The 22776-nt window shown below is 37.9% G+C and overlaps 1 protein-coding gene across 5 annotated transcripts in view; it reads left to right on the top strand.

Moving 5' to 3' along the window:
• KANSL1L (KAT8 regulatory NSL complex subunit 1 like) overlaps positions 1 to 22776 on the top strand; it is a 60721-nt gene that overhangs the window by 8826 nt on the left and 29119 nt on the right. For 4 of the 5 annotated variants that reach the window (XR_015804751.1, XM_088167684.1, XM_088167682.1 and 1 more), the window contains exons 3-5: positions 12412 to 12553; positions 16042 to 16239; positions 18903 to 19024. Coding sequence is in view for 4 of the 5 variants with exons in the window: in XM_088167684.1 (XP_088023810.1) it covers positions 12412 to 12553; positions 16042 to 16239; positions 18903 to 19024 (462 nt within the window). In the remaining variant the exon portion in view is untranslated. The remainder of the gene's footprint in view (positions 1 to 12411; positions 12554 to 16041; positions 16240 to 18902; positions 19025 to 22776) is intronic. The other variant, XM_088167681.1, reaches the window with a different exon arrangement.

Here is a 22776-nt window from a genome sequence, read left to right on the forward strand (position 1 = left end):
TGGGTAAGATGATCTGTAGTCTGACTCAGTGTGGCCCTTTATTTTGGGTTGTTTATTCTTCTCCCTTTTTTTTATGTCCTTACTGCTGAGCAGTTGTTCAGCAGCAGAGGCCTTGCTACGTTGGCAGGGAAGGAATCCACTGGCGTTTGAGGTGTGCTGCTGGGCCAGAAGCTCAGAGTTAAAAGTACTGCCTGATTTAAGCAAAAGACTTGTCTGTGTGCCTAGGCTGAGGCAATGCTTGAATTAACATTGCAGTGAGGACAGGCTGTCTCTTATTTGGATTTATCATTATCTTCAGCTCAGAATGTTATTCTTCTTCATTTCTCAAACCTTCCTAAGATATGCCTTTGTGGATAAAATGCTGCCCATCTTCTTCTAGGTAACAGAGGTAAATCAGTTATTCACCAGTTCTGCTGGTGAGATTTGCTGTTTCCTGAGCTTGGCCACTTTAAGGCCCTCTGGATTGCCTTTCATCTGGACAAAAGAAACAAAGTTAATATCTATTTTTATTTCTGCTGAGTGGATTTACATGCTTTGAATTGCCTTTCTCTCCGAGGGAATTGGCTGTAAGTGCTTTGCAGAAACAATGGGATCATGTAGGTGAGACAATACTAATTTCCTCACCTGTGTGGAAATTTTTATTTTTCATTGTGAGGGCTTTTACTCTGAATTCCTCTGTGATACTCTTCATAATACTTAACTCTAGATACCATAAGATTCAAGTAATGTAGTGATGAATGGAAAGAATGTTTTGGTTTTGCCCACATCTCAGTATACTGATTGCATTTAACTTGAGGGTATAATCACGCTGATCATTGTTGTGACTGTGGTGTTTTTCATTCTTCTTGGGGGGGAGGAGGTATCAATCCGATTTGCAAGGCAGGGAGGAACCTGCAGTTAGTGTGTCTACGTGAGAGCAGTCTGTTTCCCATCAGGAGGGAGAAGCTGATTCCAGCTCCAGTTCCTCATGCTAGATAAAAACCCTGAGTTATTTTTAGCGTTTTGAACATGTTCAGTCTCATTATCCTGAAAAGAGTTCTTCACAATGAGTATTGACATAAGCTCTTCTGAGCAGTATCTCAATGCTTTGTGGCTCGAGTAAGATTGTCTTTATCCATCTATTTCAATACCTTTGTTGTTCAGTTGCAAATAGCTGTTGTAAGCTATTTAAACCATTGTTCCTGCATTGCACAGATTCTGTCCTCAAGACAAGAAAAATATCCTTGCTCTGCTGGTGAAGGCACTTCACAGTACTTACCAAACTTCTCTAGTTCCTAGAGTAATTGGAAAGGCTCATCTCATTTCAAGAGCTTAATCAAAACATATTTTATTCTTTTGAGTGTCTACTAAAAAGAATTATGAAAACCCAGTTGGCTGTCTTCAGGATCTTTGTCATTTTGCTGCTGTTATCAGCTCATGAATGTCTTTAACCTGTCAGTTTTCATAGCACCACATTTCCAGCAGTAATTTTTGGTGTATTTTAGTAAATTCCATGCTTTGGGCATAGGAAATGCCCCCTGCCCAGGGGATGTGGTAGTCCTTCTCTGTAGTTTCTCAAAGGCAGCTTTTAGGTGCTGCTCTCTGGCTCGCTGTTAGGTGTTGGAAACCAGAGCAGACAGAGTGCCCAAGAAGGCAACACAAAGCTGACCATGAGTAATTCCTTCAGGGATTCATAACTAACTCTTGATATGCAACATGGACAACATTTCACCAGCTGAATTTACTTGAAACTTGTTGATCTTTGTGGTTCATGAAGGTGAAAAATTATACATAGAAATAGTCATAGATTTCAAACAAGGTGAATTGGATGATGATGTGAGCTCACAGTTTTTCAACAACAAAGCTCCTGCTAGGTCAACTCCACATTCTTATTGATGTATTTTGTGTCTATTCATGGTGTAGTAGGAAATACAATGTACCACAAAGAACTCTGATGCTCAGGGGGTCATTTGGGAAACCTTTAAAGTTGCAGAGTTTTTCTTCTATGTACACTACATTTGTGATCTTCCAGAATCAAAAAGATACATCAGTGTGGTTCTTTGAAGAAACAGCTGCTCACTCCATCAAACAGTAATACACATGTCTAATTGATTAGATGGAAAAACTGCTTGCAATAGATTTTTCTGCAAAATAAGTAGCTTTTTCTGCTCATGACAAGTCCTGTGCCTTGTTTTCCCAGTTCTCCTTTCCATATCCAAATGCAATCCTTTTGCATCGTTTGGTGGGATTTTCCCTCTGAAATGTTTTCATTTTCCTCTGACTTCTGAAAGACATGTTTTACTGATTATCCTCCAGCAACCTCAAGCCTGACGAAGACACACTGTTATATTTTTCCATGCCCACAGGGTTTGTTGTGCCTGGAAACCTTTATAATGAATGTGAAGAGATAGTAAATTTTTTTTTCCTTTTTTTTTCCCCCTTTAGATTGCTAGTTGAAAAGAGGAGATGGAAAATCTGCCTTTAGTACAAACATGTGATGGGGAGGAGAGCATTAAGGCAGAGAAAATACAGGAAGGAAGAAAACATTATGACTAGTATCTCCAGATCTAATCTGTTTGTTCTGGATTATTTTCCATTTTTTCCTAGCATTTTTTCTTGTGGCTAACTGAGCAACATCATTGCAATTTTGCAGGCCTGGCTATACACAGCACTGCTAAAGGGATAGAGTTTATTGCAACTCTTTGAGCCACGTTATTAAAGAGAGGCTGTTTGTTTTTGCAAGGTCAGGTCCTAATTTTCCACACTGAGCTGTAATTTCACTTCATACCTGATATGAGAACTGAATTATGAGTTTGGAAAAGGGAGGAAGAGAGTCTGCCAGCATAAAATGCTGCTCTTAGCCATAAACCCCACTTGTTTCCTGGTTTTAAGACCTTTTTAGTTTATAAGTCCAGGAAATGTCTTATTTGCATAGAAGATTAATATGAGGGCTTTTGAATAAGTATAAATTCATTGGTGCAAATAATATGCTGATTTAAGAATATCTTTTTCAAGAACTCCATTTTCTCAATTCTTGGCTCTTATCACTAAGATGTGAGAGGAGAATGAAAGAAAAGATAGCTTTACATTACCTTCTCTTTTAATCTAAGGATACATGTATTATTTCAGAATATATTTAACCTCACTTGGTTGAGTTTCCATAAGATGAATTTATAACTTCTTTAGCGTCCCACATGCAATTCCTATTTTGCTTTAGAGATCTCATGTGCAGCAATATAAACCTGTTGTTGAGCAAAACTTTGTTCTCACAATACCAGAGTAATGCTCTTGTGAGTGGGGATCCTGATTTCTAACCTGTAATTACATTAATATCTTTGCAGCTGCTGAGGGCAGACTGAAAGGTTTTAGTGAAAGGCAGAAGATTTGACAGGTTTTAACCTGCAAGGGAAACTTGGATCTGAGAGTCTCAAATCTTTTAATTTAGATGGGTGTTGAATTCATATTAAATAAAAACTTGGCATTGCTCTTCTTAATAACTTTTTAATACACAGTCAAGATAGTGTAGAATAGCAAATCTAATAAGCAGGCACATGTGTATGCATATATAACCTTGTATGCTTAATTAAATTGGAGACAGGAAGAATTTGGTGTTTGATGTCAAGTGTTGATTAATCAGTGTTTTATGGCTAGCTTTTTTCTTTCACTAAGCTGTAAAATGTGTTTGTTTTAATTAAAAGATTTGTTTATAAACAACAATGAATGTCTTTATAACTTCTTGTAAAGCAAGCTAACATTGATTTAGTGAGAATCTACTTCAAAGGGATACACCCAGTGCCTTTGAAAATCAGCATACGTGGGCCCTGATACAGGAAATAATTTAAGTGCTTTCCTTTTCACATGAAGTAAAGTGTGCATAAAGACTTCCCAAAATAGGAATGCTGTCCTGTAACAGAGTTTCATTCATACTGCTAAATATGGGTTAGGAATGTGATGTTAGATGTTGGATTTAAATATATTGACCTGTACTCTCTTTTTCACTGAAATGGCTGTAAATTATTTTCTTTTCATCCACACACTTTGCCTAGCTCTTGTGAGTCAAAAGAAGTTTTTCGTTCGGGAATTTAAATCAATTCAGTTTTCAGTTAGCAAACTTCTGGTTCCTGATTCTGGTGTTGGAAAAACAAATAAACCTGAAGGTCTGTGTTTGAATATGTGTGTACTGTACACCATGTTGTCGACTTCCCCACCTACCACAGCCCCTGCTGACTCCCCTGGCAGTCCTGGCTGGGACAGTTTTCTCCTTCTCTGTGGGACTCTAACCCCTCTACTGTCAAAAGCTGCTGATTTCCAGTGCATCTGGCATGAGCCTTCCAGGTTCAACTGTTAGTTGTCCAAAATGTCTCAAAAAGAGTATGGTTTTACACATTTTACATTTGAATCTGATCCTATATATGCATATATATATATATATATGTATATACACATACATTATATATATAATATACACTGACTTATAAGATGGAATTGGAGCTTACCCAGTGGTGAATACCATACCCATCTTTTCCTTGTAATAATATCCATACGAATTTTGGGCTAAACTTCAGTGGCTGAACAGCATTGATATGCTTCTGGTGTGCTGTCATAATATTCCATTTGCACAAATCTTTAAAGGAATGTGTTTTGTAAGTTCTGTCTTATTTCATGTTGAGCATAGGCTACCGACATAGCACGACTTGGTTCCTTTTGTGAAGGGCAGTTGTGTAATACTTAGAGAGAATTTCTAGGTCCGTGTTCCTGGTGTTTTGTTGTTAATCTATTGATGTTGTGCCATTTCAAAGGCAAGAAAAGAAGCTTGTTTCTAGGCAGCCCTGCTGTTCTTGAAGTTTCTTTCTCTTCGTTTTAGCACTGCCTGCTACTCTGCTTCACGTTGGACTGATGTGCAGCATGTTGGGGTGCTGGACCATAGAACAGAACCTTAACAATTAATACTGAATACTTCTAACAAAAGCTATTGGCAGGTACTCAATTTACAGCATGTTTGGGGTTTTTTTTTAATTTTATTAAGAGGAAATACTGCTGGTTGTTTACCTTTGGCAGGTTTTTTCCTTCTGGGCAGTTAATATTCTGCCTGACTCCACCTTCACTAACCCATTTGGCCTTTTATAATTAACTCAGCTCTAAAGGATTACATAAACAGAACTGGAGGTGAAGAGCAGCCTACCAGGTTGTGAAGGCAGCCACTGGAAAGAGTCAACACTCTAACAGATCCTTTAAGAAGCTGAATTTTTAATTTATTCTGTCCTCAAATTGAGTTAACAATTCAGTGCAAGTACAACAGTTCAGTTTGCAATATAAAACAGCAGCAGTAGTGTGATCCTTTGGAGGAGCCCTTTAGCAGGCAAATGGTGTCTGTGGCATCTCATCAGTTTGGAAGATGTGATTTCTCAGATGAGGGAGCATATATAGTGCACCAGTGAAATTTTATGAAATATCTCCCTTGCTAGGGTATCTAAGCACAGAGACTTTTCTTTTTCATATTTTTTTCTCTGAATATTGATTTTCCTCTTTTATCCTTCCCACTGTCCCTTCCTGTTTTGTGGAAGATTTAAAAATTTGATTCCATTGCTACTTAATTTTTTCCCCCATGAATTTTCTCAAGAGAAAAATCACAGCTATGGTTAATAATTTCAGGTGTTACTGCATAAAATCCTCAGGCTTGATGGCATAGCAGAAATGTCCAGCTGGATACAATTTTTTGGTTTGGGAAAATAAGAAGTGTTATACATACTGGTATCAACATGCATTATTGGATGCAATTCTGAAAATATTAAATGGCCTCAGTGTGTCAGGGATGGTGGGACCAGGCATGGATTCCAGAAATTATCATAATAAGCAGTTGCTGATGTCTGTAGATGATAGGGAGAACTATAACCCATGTTTTGGGAAACTGTGGAGTGTTTCAGAAGAAAATGTCTGCCAGGTGAAAATTCCTGTTAAACACCAAAGGGGATAGCAACCTGGTAGGATCCAGAAGAATGACTGGCTGCAGATGTTCACAGAGATTGCAAGCGAATTTTAAGCACCAGAGAAATTCCCTTGATTGATTATTTGGAGTAGGAGTAGGGGATGGGGAGTGCATAGCTTGGTTTGGTGTTGGTTATTCCAAAACTGAAGCATGCTTCTCGTGGATAATCTGAGCAAAGGCTCAGCATGACCTGCCACAGTAAATAGTGGGTTTTTTTGTGTAATGTTGATGGGCCAAAATCGTTACAAAACAAAAAAAGTTTGTTTTAATATTTTGTACAATCAGGAATGCATAGAAGAAGTTGCATTCATAAAACAGCACACACTGGTATTTTTAGTTATGTAGTTATTAGGGGTTTAACAGTTAACTGATCCAGGGGAATTAATGCTTCAACAGCAACTGAAGTTAGTTCATTCTGAAAACAAACATTATATAGGTGTGCTGGAAGAATTAGTCCTTGAGACAGCATTTATAGGTCATTTAATAGTTGGACATATTTGTTCAGCTATTACAAGTGTTGGTGGTTTTGGTTGGGAGTGGGCACATACTTTTATCTAAAATACAAGTATATCTGAATTCACCTAATTTGAATATTTTATATTATATAATCTTCTAGTCTTCCTAGGTAATATCTTATTTACTGTCAGTATCTGCAGAGAGAAGAAGAATGGACATGTTGAATTTCTCCACCATGCTGACCAAAGATATCAGGAGCCCTGGGCCCCCATTAGTGGCTTGCAAGAACATACTTGTATGCAGGACAGTTGCTTTTTGGGCTTTACCATGATATGGTCAGAGAACTGAGTGTAGTGCTGGTGTATAAAATTAGGGGCAGGTGAGGAATTTCACCTTCACTTCACTGGAGCTTATCAGCTCCAGTCCTGGAGGGACTCCTACCACACTAGTGTGCTGTGGAGCATTTGTGATACAGTGCCATGTGGAGAATATTTTGTATTTTTGTACAACTGAGCGAGCTTCCCAAGAGAATTGAAGGATGAGTGATTTTTTTTTTCCCCAATGTTTCATGAAGTTCGTGGTGAGTCATATGATGTCTGGATGGAACTTAAAGACTGGAGAAACTTCTGATTTCTTACTGCTTTTCAGTTTCTGGAGATCAGTCCTTCATAAAAACAATAAACTTCTGCCATATTTTCAGTAACTCCCACTAAAGAGAGTGATCAGCTCTTTATCCTGAGGGTAGAGTCACTCCGTGTTTTATGAGCTTCTTGCTCCCAAATACTTCACTGCTATGTGATTGGGCAGTAGGGCTCTGTTAGCCCAGGAGTTCCCAGTGAGAGGAGATGAACCAGCAGGGATGGTAGAGGCCATTTTAGGAATGTATCTTCTGTAAACTGGGTGCCAGAACCATGTGGATTAAACCAAAGGGAACATCACCTAGCAGAAAAAGCAAAATACCCCATGTTGGGAGACTGAGCAGAAATGCAAGGGTGAGGGGATGTCAGGAACAACTGCCCTTCTTATGTTTAATGAAGAATTTTCGAATTGGAGGATATTTTTTCCACCCACACTATGCGAGTGCCTTGTTGTCTGGCTTGTGTGATTTAAGTGTTGTTAGTTGAAAATGTTGGTGTTTTTAAAGCCTTTTGAAAGGTGACTGTGTCATTGCATTGTCCAGTGTTAAAAATGTTGAGTTTTGGTGTGGGTCTGTTTCAAGCATGCTCCTTTCCTGTTTAGCAGGAAGCATCCTGTCATTGTCCCTGTAGACATGTCATGGTAGGGCATGTTACTTGTTCTCGCTGGAACTTACAAAGGTGGAAGGCTTTAGTTTGCTTTCAATTTTCAGCATATAAGATAACTTGTCGAGAATTTTGCCATGGTCACAGAGCTGCACACTCTAAAATACTCTTTTTATGTTCATCATGTATTGCTTTGACCAACCTTCCTGGATACTTACTGTCAATCCCAGATCCTGTGTGTTTTGTGCATTTTAAGCACCACCATGTTTCTTCATCATTTATGAACTGTTTTCAGACTTACTGTTTTGTTTGCTTATAAAAATAAAATATGCCTTTGAGGTTTAAATTCCACCTCTTCTTGTCTCCTGTAACCAAAAAAATCCCAAACCCATGCACAACCTCCAAACAGCAGTGTGTGTAGCTCAGCAATTTTATCTTGGTTAGCAGCTCCCTTTTGCACTCAGATAGGTTGCCTGCATTTGTTTTTTTAGGACAAGCTGATCTTAGCTATTGAGAAAACATAAATCCCACCCAAAACACAATGGAGGCACTGGAAATACTGAGAGTCTTTTGTATTCTGCAGTATTGGTTTGGTTATGTAAAAACATGGTTTGCTCTCAATGTTTCTCTTTGAGGGAAGGTGAGAGTGCTAAGGGTTATGGCTGAAACTTCCTTCCGTTCCAGCAGCAGTACCGACTGTAATAGCAGTACTTAGTGCTCTTTGCTTGCCTCTTCTGTCTCAGCAAAAGCCACTAGGTTTGATGAAATGCTTATACTGCCTCTGCTGTTGCTGATGATCCCCAACTGAACACTTTTCCATACTTTGGGATGCCCTGGTACAGCCTGAATGTCTGTTCCTAGCTACATTTTTGATCATACCTTGTTTGCATTTGTGTCTGTGCCTTGTGCCTTGTTTGTTCTGCTGCATTTCTTTTCTTTCCTTCTCTTTTAAGTCGTGCAGGATTGATCTGTAGACCAACCAAGACAGAAATGCAGGCAGGTATTTTGCATGGAAACAAGCTGCCCCTACTGCAATTCCAGCATGTTTTCCTAGGGCAATTTAAATGAGATGTTGTATTGATACAAAATCCATATTGCTCTATTCTCTTCCAATTCTGATAATCCTCGATGAATGTAGCAGATCAGCTGCCGATTAAGAGTCACTGCAAGAGCAGTAAGTTTATATGCAAATTTAATATTCCACTGTACTGCAGTACTGAACATGAGAAACTTTACCAGTGTAACATGGTTTATGCTGAGTTGCTAGCAGAAGAAAGATTTTGGAATTCCTTTAGAGGATGTATGATCTTAGAGTCAAAAGCGCGGAAACCAAGTAAAGATCCTTTGTGAAAGGAGCACACAGGAAGTGGAACAGACAGAAATATATTTTTTCTTGTTTCATTCCCAACAGAAAACAAGAGCAGGAGCTTCTACTTTAGCACCTGCTTCTGACTTCCTCCTTCAGTGACAGGCCTGGTTATTTTTGTAACTGTGGTTGGGTTTTTGGTGGTTTGGTTTTTCTTCCTTCTCTGGTTTGCAGAATTAATGAATTCTCTGAAGCAACCTTGAAGCAACTTCCTTTTAATGAGTGATTGTTAAGCTCTACTATCTAGCATCCCAGGAACAGATTTACCCAGGTTTGGGTTTTGTTTCAAGGTTGGTTTGGGGTTTTTTTGTTGCAGAAATAGGTTATAATTTGTCACTGGAGCAACCTTTGCAAGCGAGCAGCTCACTTCAGGAAGTTGAGGATAGCTCATAGTGATTTTATCTTCCTTGAGAGTTACAAGCTTTACTAAAAGATTTGTAGAGAAATAGGCTTAGAGGAAAAGATGGTTAAAAATAATGCAAGATCAAACAAGTAGGAATGACAGGGGTGGGAACAGAGTTCAGCAATGCTTCTGTCTCTTACCCTGTCTCCAACATATCAAAACTGGAGAAGGGATGTAGACTTGCTTCAGTCATGCTGCCCCTAAAATTTAAATTAACTGGGAGCAACTCTCTAATCCATGTCACCGTGTAGCTGCCCAAGTCTTTGAGCAAGCACTGGGCATGGAGCACCCTGGGCTAACAAGATGGAGAAGCTAAAATTGCTTCCTTTGGCCTGAGCATAAAATGTTTGTGCTTAGTTTGGTGGAAACCTTTCCTTAGAGTGGGGCCTAAGGACACTGTTACACAGTGTAATTAAATGCTGTTATTTTAATTATATAATAGAATTTAAAGCCTTAAGAAATACTTGCATAGTGTTTTAGAATGAAGCAAAAATGTACTTAATGTGTTTACCAGTGAATGCAGTTGATTCGAGATTCAGTCCTATGTCTGAGGGGAAAAAAAATGCAACCATTTTTTAAAAACAACTTGTGATGTAACTTTGCAGGGGATTCTTGTGTATGTGTATGACAGTAATACACAGAGGTGACAGCATTTAACATTCCTTCTCCTGTCAGCTGTGGTTCCATACTGGTTGTGGATTCCCTTGTGCCACACTGAGTTCATGCAGTGTAGGTGACATAAGACCAGTTCTGTCCATTCGGCCTCTTGTTTCCCAGCTGTGTACAGGACACCTTATTTTCCTTCTCATTTACTTCCCACTCCTCCTCAGTCTGTTTGAGAGTAGATCTCCTTTGTCTCAGACTGCTGCATCTAGTTTGGGAGGTGAATCTGTGTGATTTATTTCCTTTCACTTCGGCTTTCTTTTTACAATGTCCTGGTTTGTGAGGTTTCATCGTTCATTTGTTCAATTGCCTTTTGAGAAAGGAGCAGAAATAAACATGTCAATACTCCTGTTGGGTTTTTCAAAGTTATCCTCTTCATTCCTCTTTAGTTTAGCTTTTTTTTTTTTTTTTTGTTAAAATTATCAACTCAGGGAATTTTATAGACTCATTAAGCAGCTCTTAGGGCTAGCTTTTTGCCAGACCAGGGTCCTGAGACAAGTCTTAACTATTCCAGCCACCACGCTTGTGTGAGCACATTTAATTAAAAACTTGGAATTCAGATTCCCTCCCTTTCCCAGCAAAGTGTATTTTATGACTTTCAGGAGCACAAACATGCAGAAGCTGTTCTTGTCAGGGAGACCTGGTTAAAGCATAAGTAATTGGGACTTTCTACTCTTTGCTGGTAATAATGGGAAGATAAAGAGAAATAAAAAGAGTTCAGAAAAATAGATTTTCACAAGATGACATCATATGCCTTTTTTTCCTAGGAGAAAATTACTCGCAGAATATGTAAAATACAAGTAATTTATAATATATATTTACAGAGTTCTTTGAGTTTCTTTTTGATAGTAATCCACATTGCTTCTTCGTAGAATTTGTATTTAAATAGGACGTTTCAATCACCATAATTTTGTATTTTCATTTTTTCTGTGTATGAGAGAATTTAAGCTGGTGATAAATTATGTGGGAGGATAATTTGTGTTAAAAAGGGATAAGATCTATATATTTTAGAAGTGACCTACCAGAGACTGTGTCTATCCTTACTATTTATGATAGCTAAACTAAACTGAAAGTTCTGAAATTTTGAGTTATATTATGTTTTATAATATTAGCCTTGAAACTTTTAGAATTCTCAAATTTGATGATTCCCAACTCGTTCCAGGACATGTTTAGCATCTTCTGCTGTATTATCTTTCTTTGTTGTTGACACAAAATTCTGCATGAAACAATTACATTTGTATGATGTTCCTATGCCAGTTCATTGGCATCTGCTATTTCTTGTATCTTTTGTGATACTTCAGTGCTCTTCATTGCCTGGAAAGGAGATCATGTATTTTGCATGTGCAAAAGTTGCAGTGTCATCAAGGATCTAGATCCAGTAATTCTCCCAATAACTTGAGGAAAAACACTTACTTGCTAGAAGTTTGATTTTTGTTTTTGAAGTTTTTTAAAATTAGCTGTGGTAAACTACTTGACAGCTTCGTTGGGGAAAAAAACACCAGTTGCTTTCTGTAAATAAATGAACTCAGTTAAATGGTAGGGTAGTAGTAGAAGTTACAAACTAAAATACTGCATTGTCTCATCTGTGTTGCTTAAATTTATAGAATATTAAGATTGTTTGTTACATGGTATGGTTTCCTCATTGATTTGTTTACTATGTAGGTTGAGTAATATTTGCTGATACCAGTGATGAATTTAGCATAGTAAAATTAAGGTGTTGACAATGTCAAGTACCAGGAGGCATATTTTTTTGTTTTGCAAAAAGGATCTATTTTAAAAAGTAGTAAAAGTGATCTGACTAAACTAAACTAACACAGGTATTTATAAAATAGCTTGAATAAACAAAATTTGAACTACTTAGTTGGAGTTTTTTTGGGCAGTGACCTGATATCTAGCTGGTCATTGCTGCATGATGTTTTATTAGATTCCAGTTGTTAGCAAGCAGTATTTGTGAAAGCTTGTGGGAGGAAGTCTGGTGTAAGAGTTTGGATTCTTGTTGGTGGAGTTATTGGAATTCTTTACACATCTGTAATGAGCCTTAACTGATGTAGTTGGGTAGTTTATCCAGCTCTGAGTTTTATAATCCAGAACAAAAAACTAGTTTAGTGTGGGAATAGCCAGTGAGCACGGATTGTACTGGTTTGGGCAAGTTCTATTGCTGCAGAAATAAGCTGATGTGAAACTGGATGGGTATAATCAGATATCTTCTGAAAGCAACTGAGATGCTTGCAACATAAGGCAGAGCAGCTGTCAAAAATGTTCTTGTGCAAATGTGGTTATCTTTATTTTTGGACTAACCAGCATTTTGTCTTCACAGCAGCTATACTTCTGAATGGAAGTGGCTTGCAGACAGAGCTAGAATTGGCAGCCGTTGGACATGGCTTCAAGCCCAGATTTCAGAACTAGAATACAAAATCCAACAACTAACTGACCTTCACAGGCAAATACGTGCCACCAAGGTATTGTGTGTAAGCTCATAAACGGGCTGTTCAAATCATCTTTTGACAGTGTTTCTTGTAATATTTGTGTATGTGGTTCCTTGTTGCTGTTCTTTTTTCTGCCCTAGACTTCTTGTGTCTGTGCAGGCTATGATCTGCAGAGTTTAATGGGAAAGACATCAGGAGCTAAAAACTATTGTACCTTAAAGGCACGAGTACAGGACTGTGATTTGGGATCTCTTACCTTTGTGTCTGTTCTAGTGACTTTGTTAGTGGCTTTCAGGGGCTCAGCACACAGTACTGTATTTATCACTCCCTGTGCAGGAGAGGCAAGATTGCCTTTTCAGGTGGGATGGTTGGTTATTTGTTTTTGTGTTGCAGGCTTTCAGGGTGGGTTTTTTGTTACTTGCAGTGCATGTTTATTCTGAGGATTAGATGGTTAATGTTTGTACAGCACTTTGAACAGGTCAAAGATTAATAATTACTAAAATTCCAATGTGTGTAATTCATGTACTGGTTTTTGTAAATTGAACTGCCTAGACAGTGGGAAAGTGACATTCCTAAAACATTAGTAATCTAGCTATCAATTTAATGGGTTCCTCAGGTCATTCTCACATCAAAGAAGCCAAACTGTGCAAGGTGGTGTGATAGTGAGGGGTTTTAGAGCAAGGCTCTTTGACTCTTCATCAGTGATCCTCATGCAGGTTCTCTGGTGTGTGTTAGGGTCAGATAAACACAACTGAGAGGAGTGAGAAGATGCTTCAGAATTGGTGGCTGAACATGAGACTTAGAGAGAGTTTAAAAGGAGAGGAAAATTACCTCCAAGAGAATTTCCCATCTTCTCCCTTTGCCCCTCAGAGCCCTTCTTTTCATATCTAGCTTGTCCCAGTCAGGTTTTTCTTTACGAAGAAATGAAGAGCCTTTGTTTAAGGGTCTGTGTAAGGAGATTGTATATTTTGGTGAAGTGTGAGAATGCCCATGGTTTGGTGGTGTCCTAAGTACCAGATACATGCACACTCTTATACCCAAAAGTTCTCAGCCTTTATGATGCCTTAGGTCAGATGAGCTACAGAAGATTGAGAAATAAATATCAGAGAAATAAGAGGAAAAACATTATTTTAGTCACGCATTTTCTGTTGATTTGGAGCTAAGTCATCTTCCTGGTAGAGATTTTTAGTGACATTCCTTTCTGAAGCTCCAAGCCCATTTTAGCAGCTGTGGTATTTAGTGTTTGGCATTGTGTCCCATCGTGAAGGCAGGCACCTTTTTCACAGGCAGGCACATTTTCTTCAGATGGGATTTTTTTTTGCGTACGTGTTTATAGTACACCAGTGCAGCAGCTACAGTAGGACATGTGGGCTGATAGAAGAGCTCTTTGTTTTCATTTAGTGGCTGCAAAGGAATTACACAATATCATTAGGATCTGTATGCTGTTTAATGATTTCAGAGTGTTTTTGATGTGCTTTGAGTGGAAAAAAATGTGATTCCTAGCCAGGGAACAATGATTTCAAGCAAAAGGCCACTCCTTGAGCACCGTAGCACAATAGGAAGGGGGATGAGTAACTTGTGGGCTGTTTCCTGGCCTACTACAGAATGTCTTCTCCATCTCTACAGACACAGAAGTAGCACCTCAGGATCTTCTGAGAGTCCTTTCATTAAAAAAAAAAAAATCTGTATCTGCAAAACAAAACAATGACATTTGGGGAGGAAGGCAGTCATTGCCAAAACCTACTGATTGTAGCCCATTAACTTCAAAAAATAAAATTCCATTGGAAGCATGTGTGTGTGCATGTCCCTCTTCTCAACACTTTTAATGTGTGTCCTCCCATTCCTCTGACCTCACAATTTTGGTTTTAGACTTTATAGACTCTCTGTGGTTGTGACCTATGATCGTTTTACTAAAAAGACCTAAAGATTCAAAGTTGTAAAGGAGTTTAAAGCTATTGAAGTAGCTTATCCTTCTGTTGTAGCACACAAAAATTAGTTCTCTACTTGAATTTCCTGGAATTTACTGCCCCTACTATGCTGCTGGTCTGGATTTGTGTCCATCTGCTGTAAATGGAAGAGTGCAGGTGATGATCTATGTGGACACTGACTTGATGGACATTCTCTGTGACCTTTTTAGGCATTAAACCAAGTTTTCAAGCACCTTTGTTTATTTTTAGAGAATATTCTCAGCTTTAAATTTATAATTTAAACAATGGAATAATTGAGGCACAGTGAGACCAAGACAATTTCACTTTTTCTCCTGGTCTCCTCTTTGAAGTCTCTCTGAGACTTGCTTTTCTGTTTTAAGGCCAGTTGTTGTTGAGGCATTATTAAAGGTCTTGCTGAAACTACAGAATCCTTGGTTTTCCACAGCCACAACCTAGGTGAAGTCTGTCTTGCTTTAAGAAGCAGCAATACAGCTTCCTTGTGTTCACATTATGGCAGTCTTCCTTGTTCTTTGGTTGAGTGGAATATTCTCATTAGAAGGACAAATTTGAGGCAGAATTGTAATGATCCCATTCTTTTAATATCTGCTGGATATTTGAGTAACAGTTAGTACTTTAAAGCAAGTAAGTTCTTTCCCTTTTTCTTTGGAAAAAGCCCTGGGGAGGTTTGATAACTGTTTCTGGTATTAAATTTATTTGCTCAAGATAATAACAAACCAAAGAACTATTTGAGGACTGGGTTTGACTGTCACAAGGTTATTTTTGCTTTTATTTTGTTTAACATTTTAAGTTCTTAAACCAACTGATACAGTGTTAGGACTGTGCTAGAGACTTCTATTTTCTCATCTGTCACGTGGAAAGCACAATAGGGGTATTATTCTTCTGGTTCCATTTATGAAACTGTTATTTCCTTACCATATAAAGTTATATTTATCTTATTAGGTGACATTCTAGATGGTACACCACTTCTGATACCATATTTGTGCAGATGGTCTTGAAAAGTAGTGACAGTGCTAGAATATTTAGGATAGTTACTTCTAATTATGAAACTCTAAAAATGCTCACCTTAAAAAAAATCAGTTATTGAATTGTAAAAGGCTTTTGTTTAGAATTGTGTAATTTCTGCTACATAACAGCCTTGAGAAATAGAAGAGAAATAGAGTTCTTTGAAATATCTCCAGCAAAGTTTATCGACTACAAAGACTAAAACCAAGTTCTAATCAAAGGATGATCATTTTTTAAAGAAAAACCTCCTCTTAAATCAGCTGGCAAATTATCATATAACATTCTAATAAGTATGAATTTCTGATTTGAATTTTGGAACAGATGTTTAAGCAGTGGTATAACACTGGAGCTATTGCTGTTACAAGGAGTAGCATAATTGATGCAGTTTTAAAAAAAAAATATGCCTAGAATTTCCATATTTTAGCTGTGAAGTGTATTTAAAATCTAGTCAAGTGCTTGAAAATTGTCAGGAGGATTTAAGAGGAATGTGCCAGGTTTGACTGCCCTTTAAAAATTGTTTAGGAGGGTTAATCTGTTGTCAACCAACTGTGTTCAATTGCTGTTGTCTAGGGGATGGTGGTCTTAGAAGAATTCCCATTTCCAAAAGACATTTTGAAGAAGCAAATACAATTGACAGACCAAGGAGCTTTATTAAACACCACAGGGAATTCCCAAGCTGCCATTGAGAGACAAGATTCTTTGCAGGACCACGACTTTGAAATGTCACCCAGCAGTCCTACTCTGCTTCTACGGAACATAGAAAAACAGGTAAAGTTGTCACTGAAGCCAAATGATTGACTTCAGAAACAGGCAGGTTCCATGGTGATGACTTCCAAAAAGAAAGTTATTTTACAGTCCTGGGATTGGATGGTGATTAATGGAAGGGCTTCAATAACTCCACTGTACACCAGCTTTACAAATTAACCTTTTATTTCTGACGTGTCTGTGTTACCACATCGTTTACCTCCAAGCAGACTCACAACATCCTCTAAGAACCATCCACAAACCTGCTCCTGCTTTACAGTGCCTCAGTGTAGAGTTTCCACTCTAGGTTGTTTCAGGAAATGCTTAATGTGAAATGAAAGAGAACAGCTGACATTGGAGATATATTGCACTTGAAATTAAAGAAAAAAAAAGCCCCAGCAGAATCCAGTTGTTCATTTGCCTTTTCAAACATTGTAGGACTCTGGTTTGTAGCTGAGGAATTCCAGGCACAATGGAGATGTACTTGTGAGCTGGGTTTAGCTTTGCACTGTACAAAATGGCTGTTTCCATGGTTGATTCTATGTAGGCTCCAGCAGGGTTTTCCTTTGCTTGAAAGGATGTGGTAGGATCACATTGCTGAAGGAGATACTGGAAATTTGTTTTTCAGAATGAATTTATTCAATTTGTGTAAAACAAACCTGACAAAGCCACTGTGGGGGATTAATTTGTTGCTCTGCTGCTCTACATAAATTCCTGGTCTTACACACATTTTTTGATAGGGATATAAGTAGTAGCATTAAGTAGTAGTGCCTGTTCCTGAATCTCTATGCCTGTTTTTCTTATTTGATAATCATAATTTCCTGTTCTTAAAATGCTTTCCCCTGGTTGATAAATCTTACCCACCACGGGCAGGAGTGAGGAAGCAATGAAACAGGAAATTTGTATGCTCAGTGCTGACAATTGCATAAGGTAAACCCAAAAAGCATTTTTAGACTGTGATGAATGGCCCCTCTTTTAAGTGGTGGCTTGGAGAATTAAACACACTTTTCAGTAAAACTTTGGATGATTCAAGGGATGGTGGTCTGTTTCCTGGTCCCCAAGTAGCCACAAAGTTGGTCTGAAAATGACTTGGACATCTCACACAGCACATTGGAGTTCCTCCCTTTTACACCACTAAAAGCCTTGGGGTTTAATTTTCTTTTTGACTACAGTTCTGTTCTTAACTCTGAAAGTCTGAGCTACTTGTTCAGTGTCAGGAGCAGCAATGCTGCAGCCTGAGGTACATCTACAGATATTCCCACAGAATTCCTTAGTCCAGTATTAAAGTATTTCTTTGTTAAAAATAAGAAATTTTACATGTGAACCAAAATAAAAGTCATGTAGAATGACAGTGACTAAGGCTGGCAATTTTTATTAATACTCTTTTCAAGTCCTTTTCATAGCTACATATATGTTTGTCCTTGTGTTTTGGAAGTCTGCTGTTTTTTTAATGCTCTTATATTCAGTAGAGACTACTGAATTCTGCTGAGATTTTTAAATCAATCTGCTAACTATTTTACTGATGTCTTGTTTGCTTTGCCCAGTTGTTTTATAATTGACTTGCTATTGCTGTGCTTTAATATCCATCCTTGAATTTTTTATTCTAATGTGACATTTTTACCTGACTACATCACTTAAATATTAACAGAAAATATGTCAGTTGTATTAAAATAAAAAAAAAAACCTTCGTCTTTCTGCATAAATGTAAATGTAAAATCAAAATGTAAGGAAAACTTACTAGATAACCTCTAGCAATTCATGTTTTAAACATTCTTAGTTCTGAATGAAAATCCAGCAAAGTAATGCAAAAGGTTGGATTTTTTTAAAAAAGGAATATGCCATTTCAGATACATTTAATTGCTGTTCAGTGTGCAGAACAGTTTCCTCTAAGCAAGCTATATTTATTGTGAGAATAGCATTTAAGGTCTGACATTTAAAACAAAAAATCATTGTGAAATGTTTTTGGAGTCAGTCCACAATTCATTGCTTTGCAAGGAGTAATTCTTAGTCTTAACAAATTGGCTACATTTGTTTCATTTGTTTGTGGTCAGTTTTGAAAGTCAGGTTTTTTTGCAGGAGGAGGGGGGTGATTGCCTCTTGCTGCTATTTTTGAGGATACCAGATGATCTTATCCATTCTGTCTGTCCTTACAATAGTCCTCAAGTAGTTACACTTCCTTTTATAAAAACATCTTTGTCAAACTCTAGTAAGCAATGAAGAGGATTCTTTTAAGAACAAAAATACTTCCAGTGAACAAAATGTACAATGGAATAGACATTTGACCTTTTTTTTAAACCCAGTTGAAATGCTTGTCAAGTGGCCAGTTAGCAGCTCTAGCTGCAGCTGTTGTAATATCAGCTATAAAATATTCTGCTGTCTTTTTCCTTTTAAAGACCTTTGATTACAATACTAAGATCACTAATGCGTTTGGGGTACAAGTGTATAAACAATGTTCAGGGTTGTGCTGGTTTTTCTTGGTGTTTTATTCGGGTTTTGGTAGAGTTGAACATAATAATTGTGAAAGAAAAACAATGCCAACACAGTTAATCACAGGAAGAAACTAAATATGATTATTCCATGATGTATGGGACTGAAATCCTAAGTAGGAAGAAAGAACTCAGGACCTTTGAGCTATTGAGTCTGGATAAAAGTCTGACTACCACTAATTTTTTGGGGTTTTTTTCCAGAGTGCACAACTAAGCGAAATCATCAGCAGCCTAATTGCTCCACTCAATCTGTCCCCAGCCTCTTCATCTCTTTCATCCAAGACCTGTAAACACAGACAGCTGGTCAATGGCATCTCCTTCAGGTGGGTGACAGTGGGATAGTTTGGTTTTGGGGTTTTTTTTCTGGGAATAACTTCTGGTAAAGTTATCTGTATGGGCCTAATATCATTACAATATTAAGGAAAAGAGAACTGCTTTCTGCAGGCTTCAAGAAAAGTCAAGTCTTGATTGTAAGGTTGAAAACAGGGTTTTGTGTTGTTCCTAAAAATACCATAAATGTATAGTCATTATAACTACATTTAAGTACTGGGAAGATTAATCTGTGAAGTAGTGAAAGAATATAAGAGCACATTTATTGTGATTGTTTAAGTCTTAATGCATTCTGTCATAACAAGTGCAGCTTTATTTCTGGAAAACTGGCAAACTAGATTAGTAGAATACTTAAGCAATGTCATGTGTCTCAGCAGGGGTCAGTGTCAGGGTGGTAACTTCATTAATTTTAAGCAGATCAGTCTTCAGTAAAAGGCCAAGTTTATCTTTGCCACCCACGTTTTGGAGGAGTTTGGAGATACTATTTTTCATTCAAGGTATTTTGTTCTGGATGGACATACCTTCCAAGATGACTGTGGGTTGAAATTAATATTTTAGAAAAATGTTTCTCAGTGCTAGTCCATACTACTTCGTAATTCTATCTTTTATTCAAAGATTTTAAGTACAGTACAGGCTGTAATAAATATTAATTTCAAAACAATTAAGGTAATTGAATTCAGTTACAAATGGTCTAGGTATGTCAGATAATTCTCCTGAGATACTTGTAATGCTATTTTTGAGGATGCTGTTATTCACAGGTCTTAATTAAGATCAGGTGGATGAAGAAACTGTTCCCAACTGGAAGTGGGGTGTTTATGGCAAAGTGTGCAGCAGGACATAATTCCCTGGCTCCTGACTCCAAGAAGAGCTGGCCACAGCATCTGTTTCAGCTTTGCTGCAGAGGCTGCAGCCTCCCCCAAAGAGATTACAGTGAGCAGCTTTTTAGCTGCTGTCTGTTCCACAGTGATTGTGTGATTCTGCCCTAAATGTAAAGATGAAGGGATCCTGGCATGTGATATCCCTGCTCCTGGTGTATCAGTTGTTTACAGAAGGAGAAAATCAGGTGGTTCCTGTCAGATGTGGACTAAAAATAGCCTTGAAACAGGAATTGCTAATAGAGATGGGTATATGGAAGAAGAGAGTAATTTAGGCTGTGTCTTGAATCTGACTTTTTCATGAGGAAGAATTCTGCTTTGAAAAGTCTTTTTAGGAGTATATGAAGTTAACTTCATAGTGAGAGACTCTAATGATGTAATTTCAAGCTAATTCTCTTCTTATTTATTAGTCACTGTCCAAAGTTAGTCTTTCCATTTCAGGAGTAACTCATTGTTTGCTTATGGGTCACTCTCTGAGGTTGGTTGTTTTCTACTCATCACCTAAAAAAGTCTAAAGAAAAATGTTTGGACTTGGAAGGTTTTCTCAGTGCTGTAGCTCCAACCTGGAGTTTGGCAAGTTAGGTGTTGGAAGGGAATCGGAGAGATTTTAGGGCTTTCTAGATGCTGTCTTAAACATGAGTTAAACAGTTAATATTTCACTGCTTATGAAGAGATTTGAAATCTGCCAATAAATACTGTTCATTAAAGATGCATGAAATAAAGTGGCTATCATGAGAATCCTGCAGGGAAATTCACTGCCTCCTACTTCTTGGAGTTTTTTGAGTGTGTTTCAGTTTTTTGGTGGTATTTTGTTGTTGTGGTAGCTGTGTGTTCAATTAATTGAATTAACTTATTAGTTAATAGTTAACTTAATTCTTAGCTCCTTCTCCCTTGCGTTTTCTAGAGTTCATTCTGACTATATTCAGTATTTCAGAAAGCAGAAATCAAAAGGAAAATAAGGGGTTTTTTTTATTTTTGAGAAGGGAAAAACAGATGATAGCAATTTTCACTTAAGTAAGCTCTTGAAATTAGTTGTAGGCTGTTAATGTGAAAAACACAATTTTACATTTTTGAAGTAGGTTTAAGCATGAGATGCTGTGGGGTTGCAGCACAGTTGGTTACATGAGCTGTTCACAGTGGAAGTGGAGGTGCATGGCCAGTTCCTGGTTGACTGAATATGGGCAACCTTGAATTGCCATTTGTCAAGGCCTAATGACATTAGTGCCTTCCTTCTTTTGTGTGCCTTTTCCTTGCTCAGTTGAATTTAGGTGCCAGGATTAGCCCAAAGCATTACATGAAGGTAGATGCTTATAGAAGCAGTTCCCTAAGCTGGTGATAGCCACTTTATTATGCAGGAAGGAAAAATTTAATACTTCAAATAGGACAAATAGTGCCTGTTTGATGGCTTATGGTGCAGGCTTGCATCTGGAAGTAAGGTCAAGAGCAAGAAAGGCAAACCTATGAGCTTTAAAGGAGCATTCTGGCAAAGGAATGACTTTCACATCTGGCCATGGTTCGTTTTGCTCTTCTGTAGAGTCACATTTTGAAAACTGCTCAGACTAAGATCAAACTACATGGGTAACTCAAAGCTTCATTGGGAAACCTTTTGCACAAGTGGCAGGAAAACCCTACTGCCATGTGCTGGAGCTCCAGGCCACGAAGATGAGATGTCTCTTGTGAGACTGAAACTGGAGCAGTGCATTACTGCAAGGCACAGGAGAGTAAATAGAGCAGATGTCAGAGGCTGCAGAGAAATTACCAAGGGCCTCAGCAGACCACCAGAACAAAGGCAGGAATCACAGAAGTTGAAGAGCCAGGCTGAGGAGCTTTTTGTTCTAATTTATCTGTCAAAGTTGTTCCTCACTTAAGAGAGAAGTATGTGGAAATCCACAACTTGAGCTTGGGACCATCTGACTTAAAAAATCTTTTTTGAGAATTCAGAGAGTATTTTAAGAAGTCTTTTCCATGGACTGTAAACTTTGTATTTCTTTCTCAAGCCTTAAAAATGCAGTGTTGATATTAAGAATGTCATGCCCCAGTATTGTCAATATTAAGAATGTCGTGCCCCAGTATTTTGGGCTGTTTCTTGGCACTTACTGGTATGTTCCTTTAAATACTTTGTATAATCCCTGTGTTAATTAGCATGTTGTTTTCATGTGTCTGTGTTGCTTATTGGATTATATTGCTGTGTCAGGAAGACAGCTCAAATTCAATCCTGTGAAGCTTTGTAAAGCTCCAACACAGCATGGGTTGGTGTTTAATCACACTTCCATAACAAGCCCTTTCATTTAATAAAAATGTACTGTTAAAAGAATACCACCTGTCAAAAAAGATTTGTAAGTGGCCTTGTAATAAATTCATTTTCGTATTCTATTGTGTCCCAGCTTTACTAATAAAACTGTGACTTGTCATAACACAAAATAATCATTTGTGCAGATAGATGACCTGTTATGAACCAAGGCCAAAATGCCTTGTGTAGTTGCACTGCTCAGACAGTCCAGAGTTGTGATCAAGGTCTTCACTATTGTGAAAATAAAAGCACACTGGAGTGCTTTCTGCAGCAAGCCTTCAACTTTGCAGGCAGATGTTGCTAGAGCAACAAAATAAAATCAGGAATACCTATAACAGGGAAGTTCATTCTTCCCATTGAGTCACTCCCACCCAAATGGGAGAGTGTTTTAAATTCTTATCTTGTGGTGTTGTCTGTTGTGGTCACCAGACATGCTGTAGGTTGGTGAGAATGGTGTGGGGTTGTTCTACACATACATGCAGGGGCTTCCACTGCTTTTGGCCACGTCTTTGCACTTGATTTTGACTCTCTACTCTTGAAGTTGTAGAGTTCCTAATTTTGATACAAATGCTTCAGAGTG

Source organism: Sturnus vulgaris, chromosome 7, assembly GCF_052056855.1.
Source record: "Sturnus vulgaris isolate bStuVul1 chromosome 7, bStuVul1.hap1, whole genome shotgun sequence".
Lineage (NCBI taxonomy): Eukaryota > Metazoa > Chordata > Aves > Passeriformes > Sturnidae > Sturnus > Sturnus vulgaris.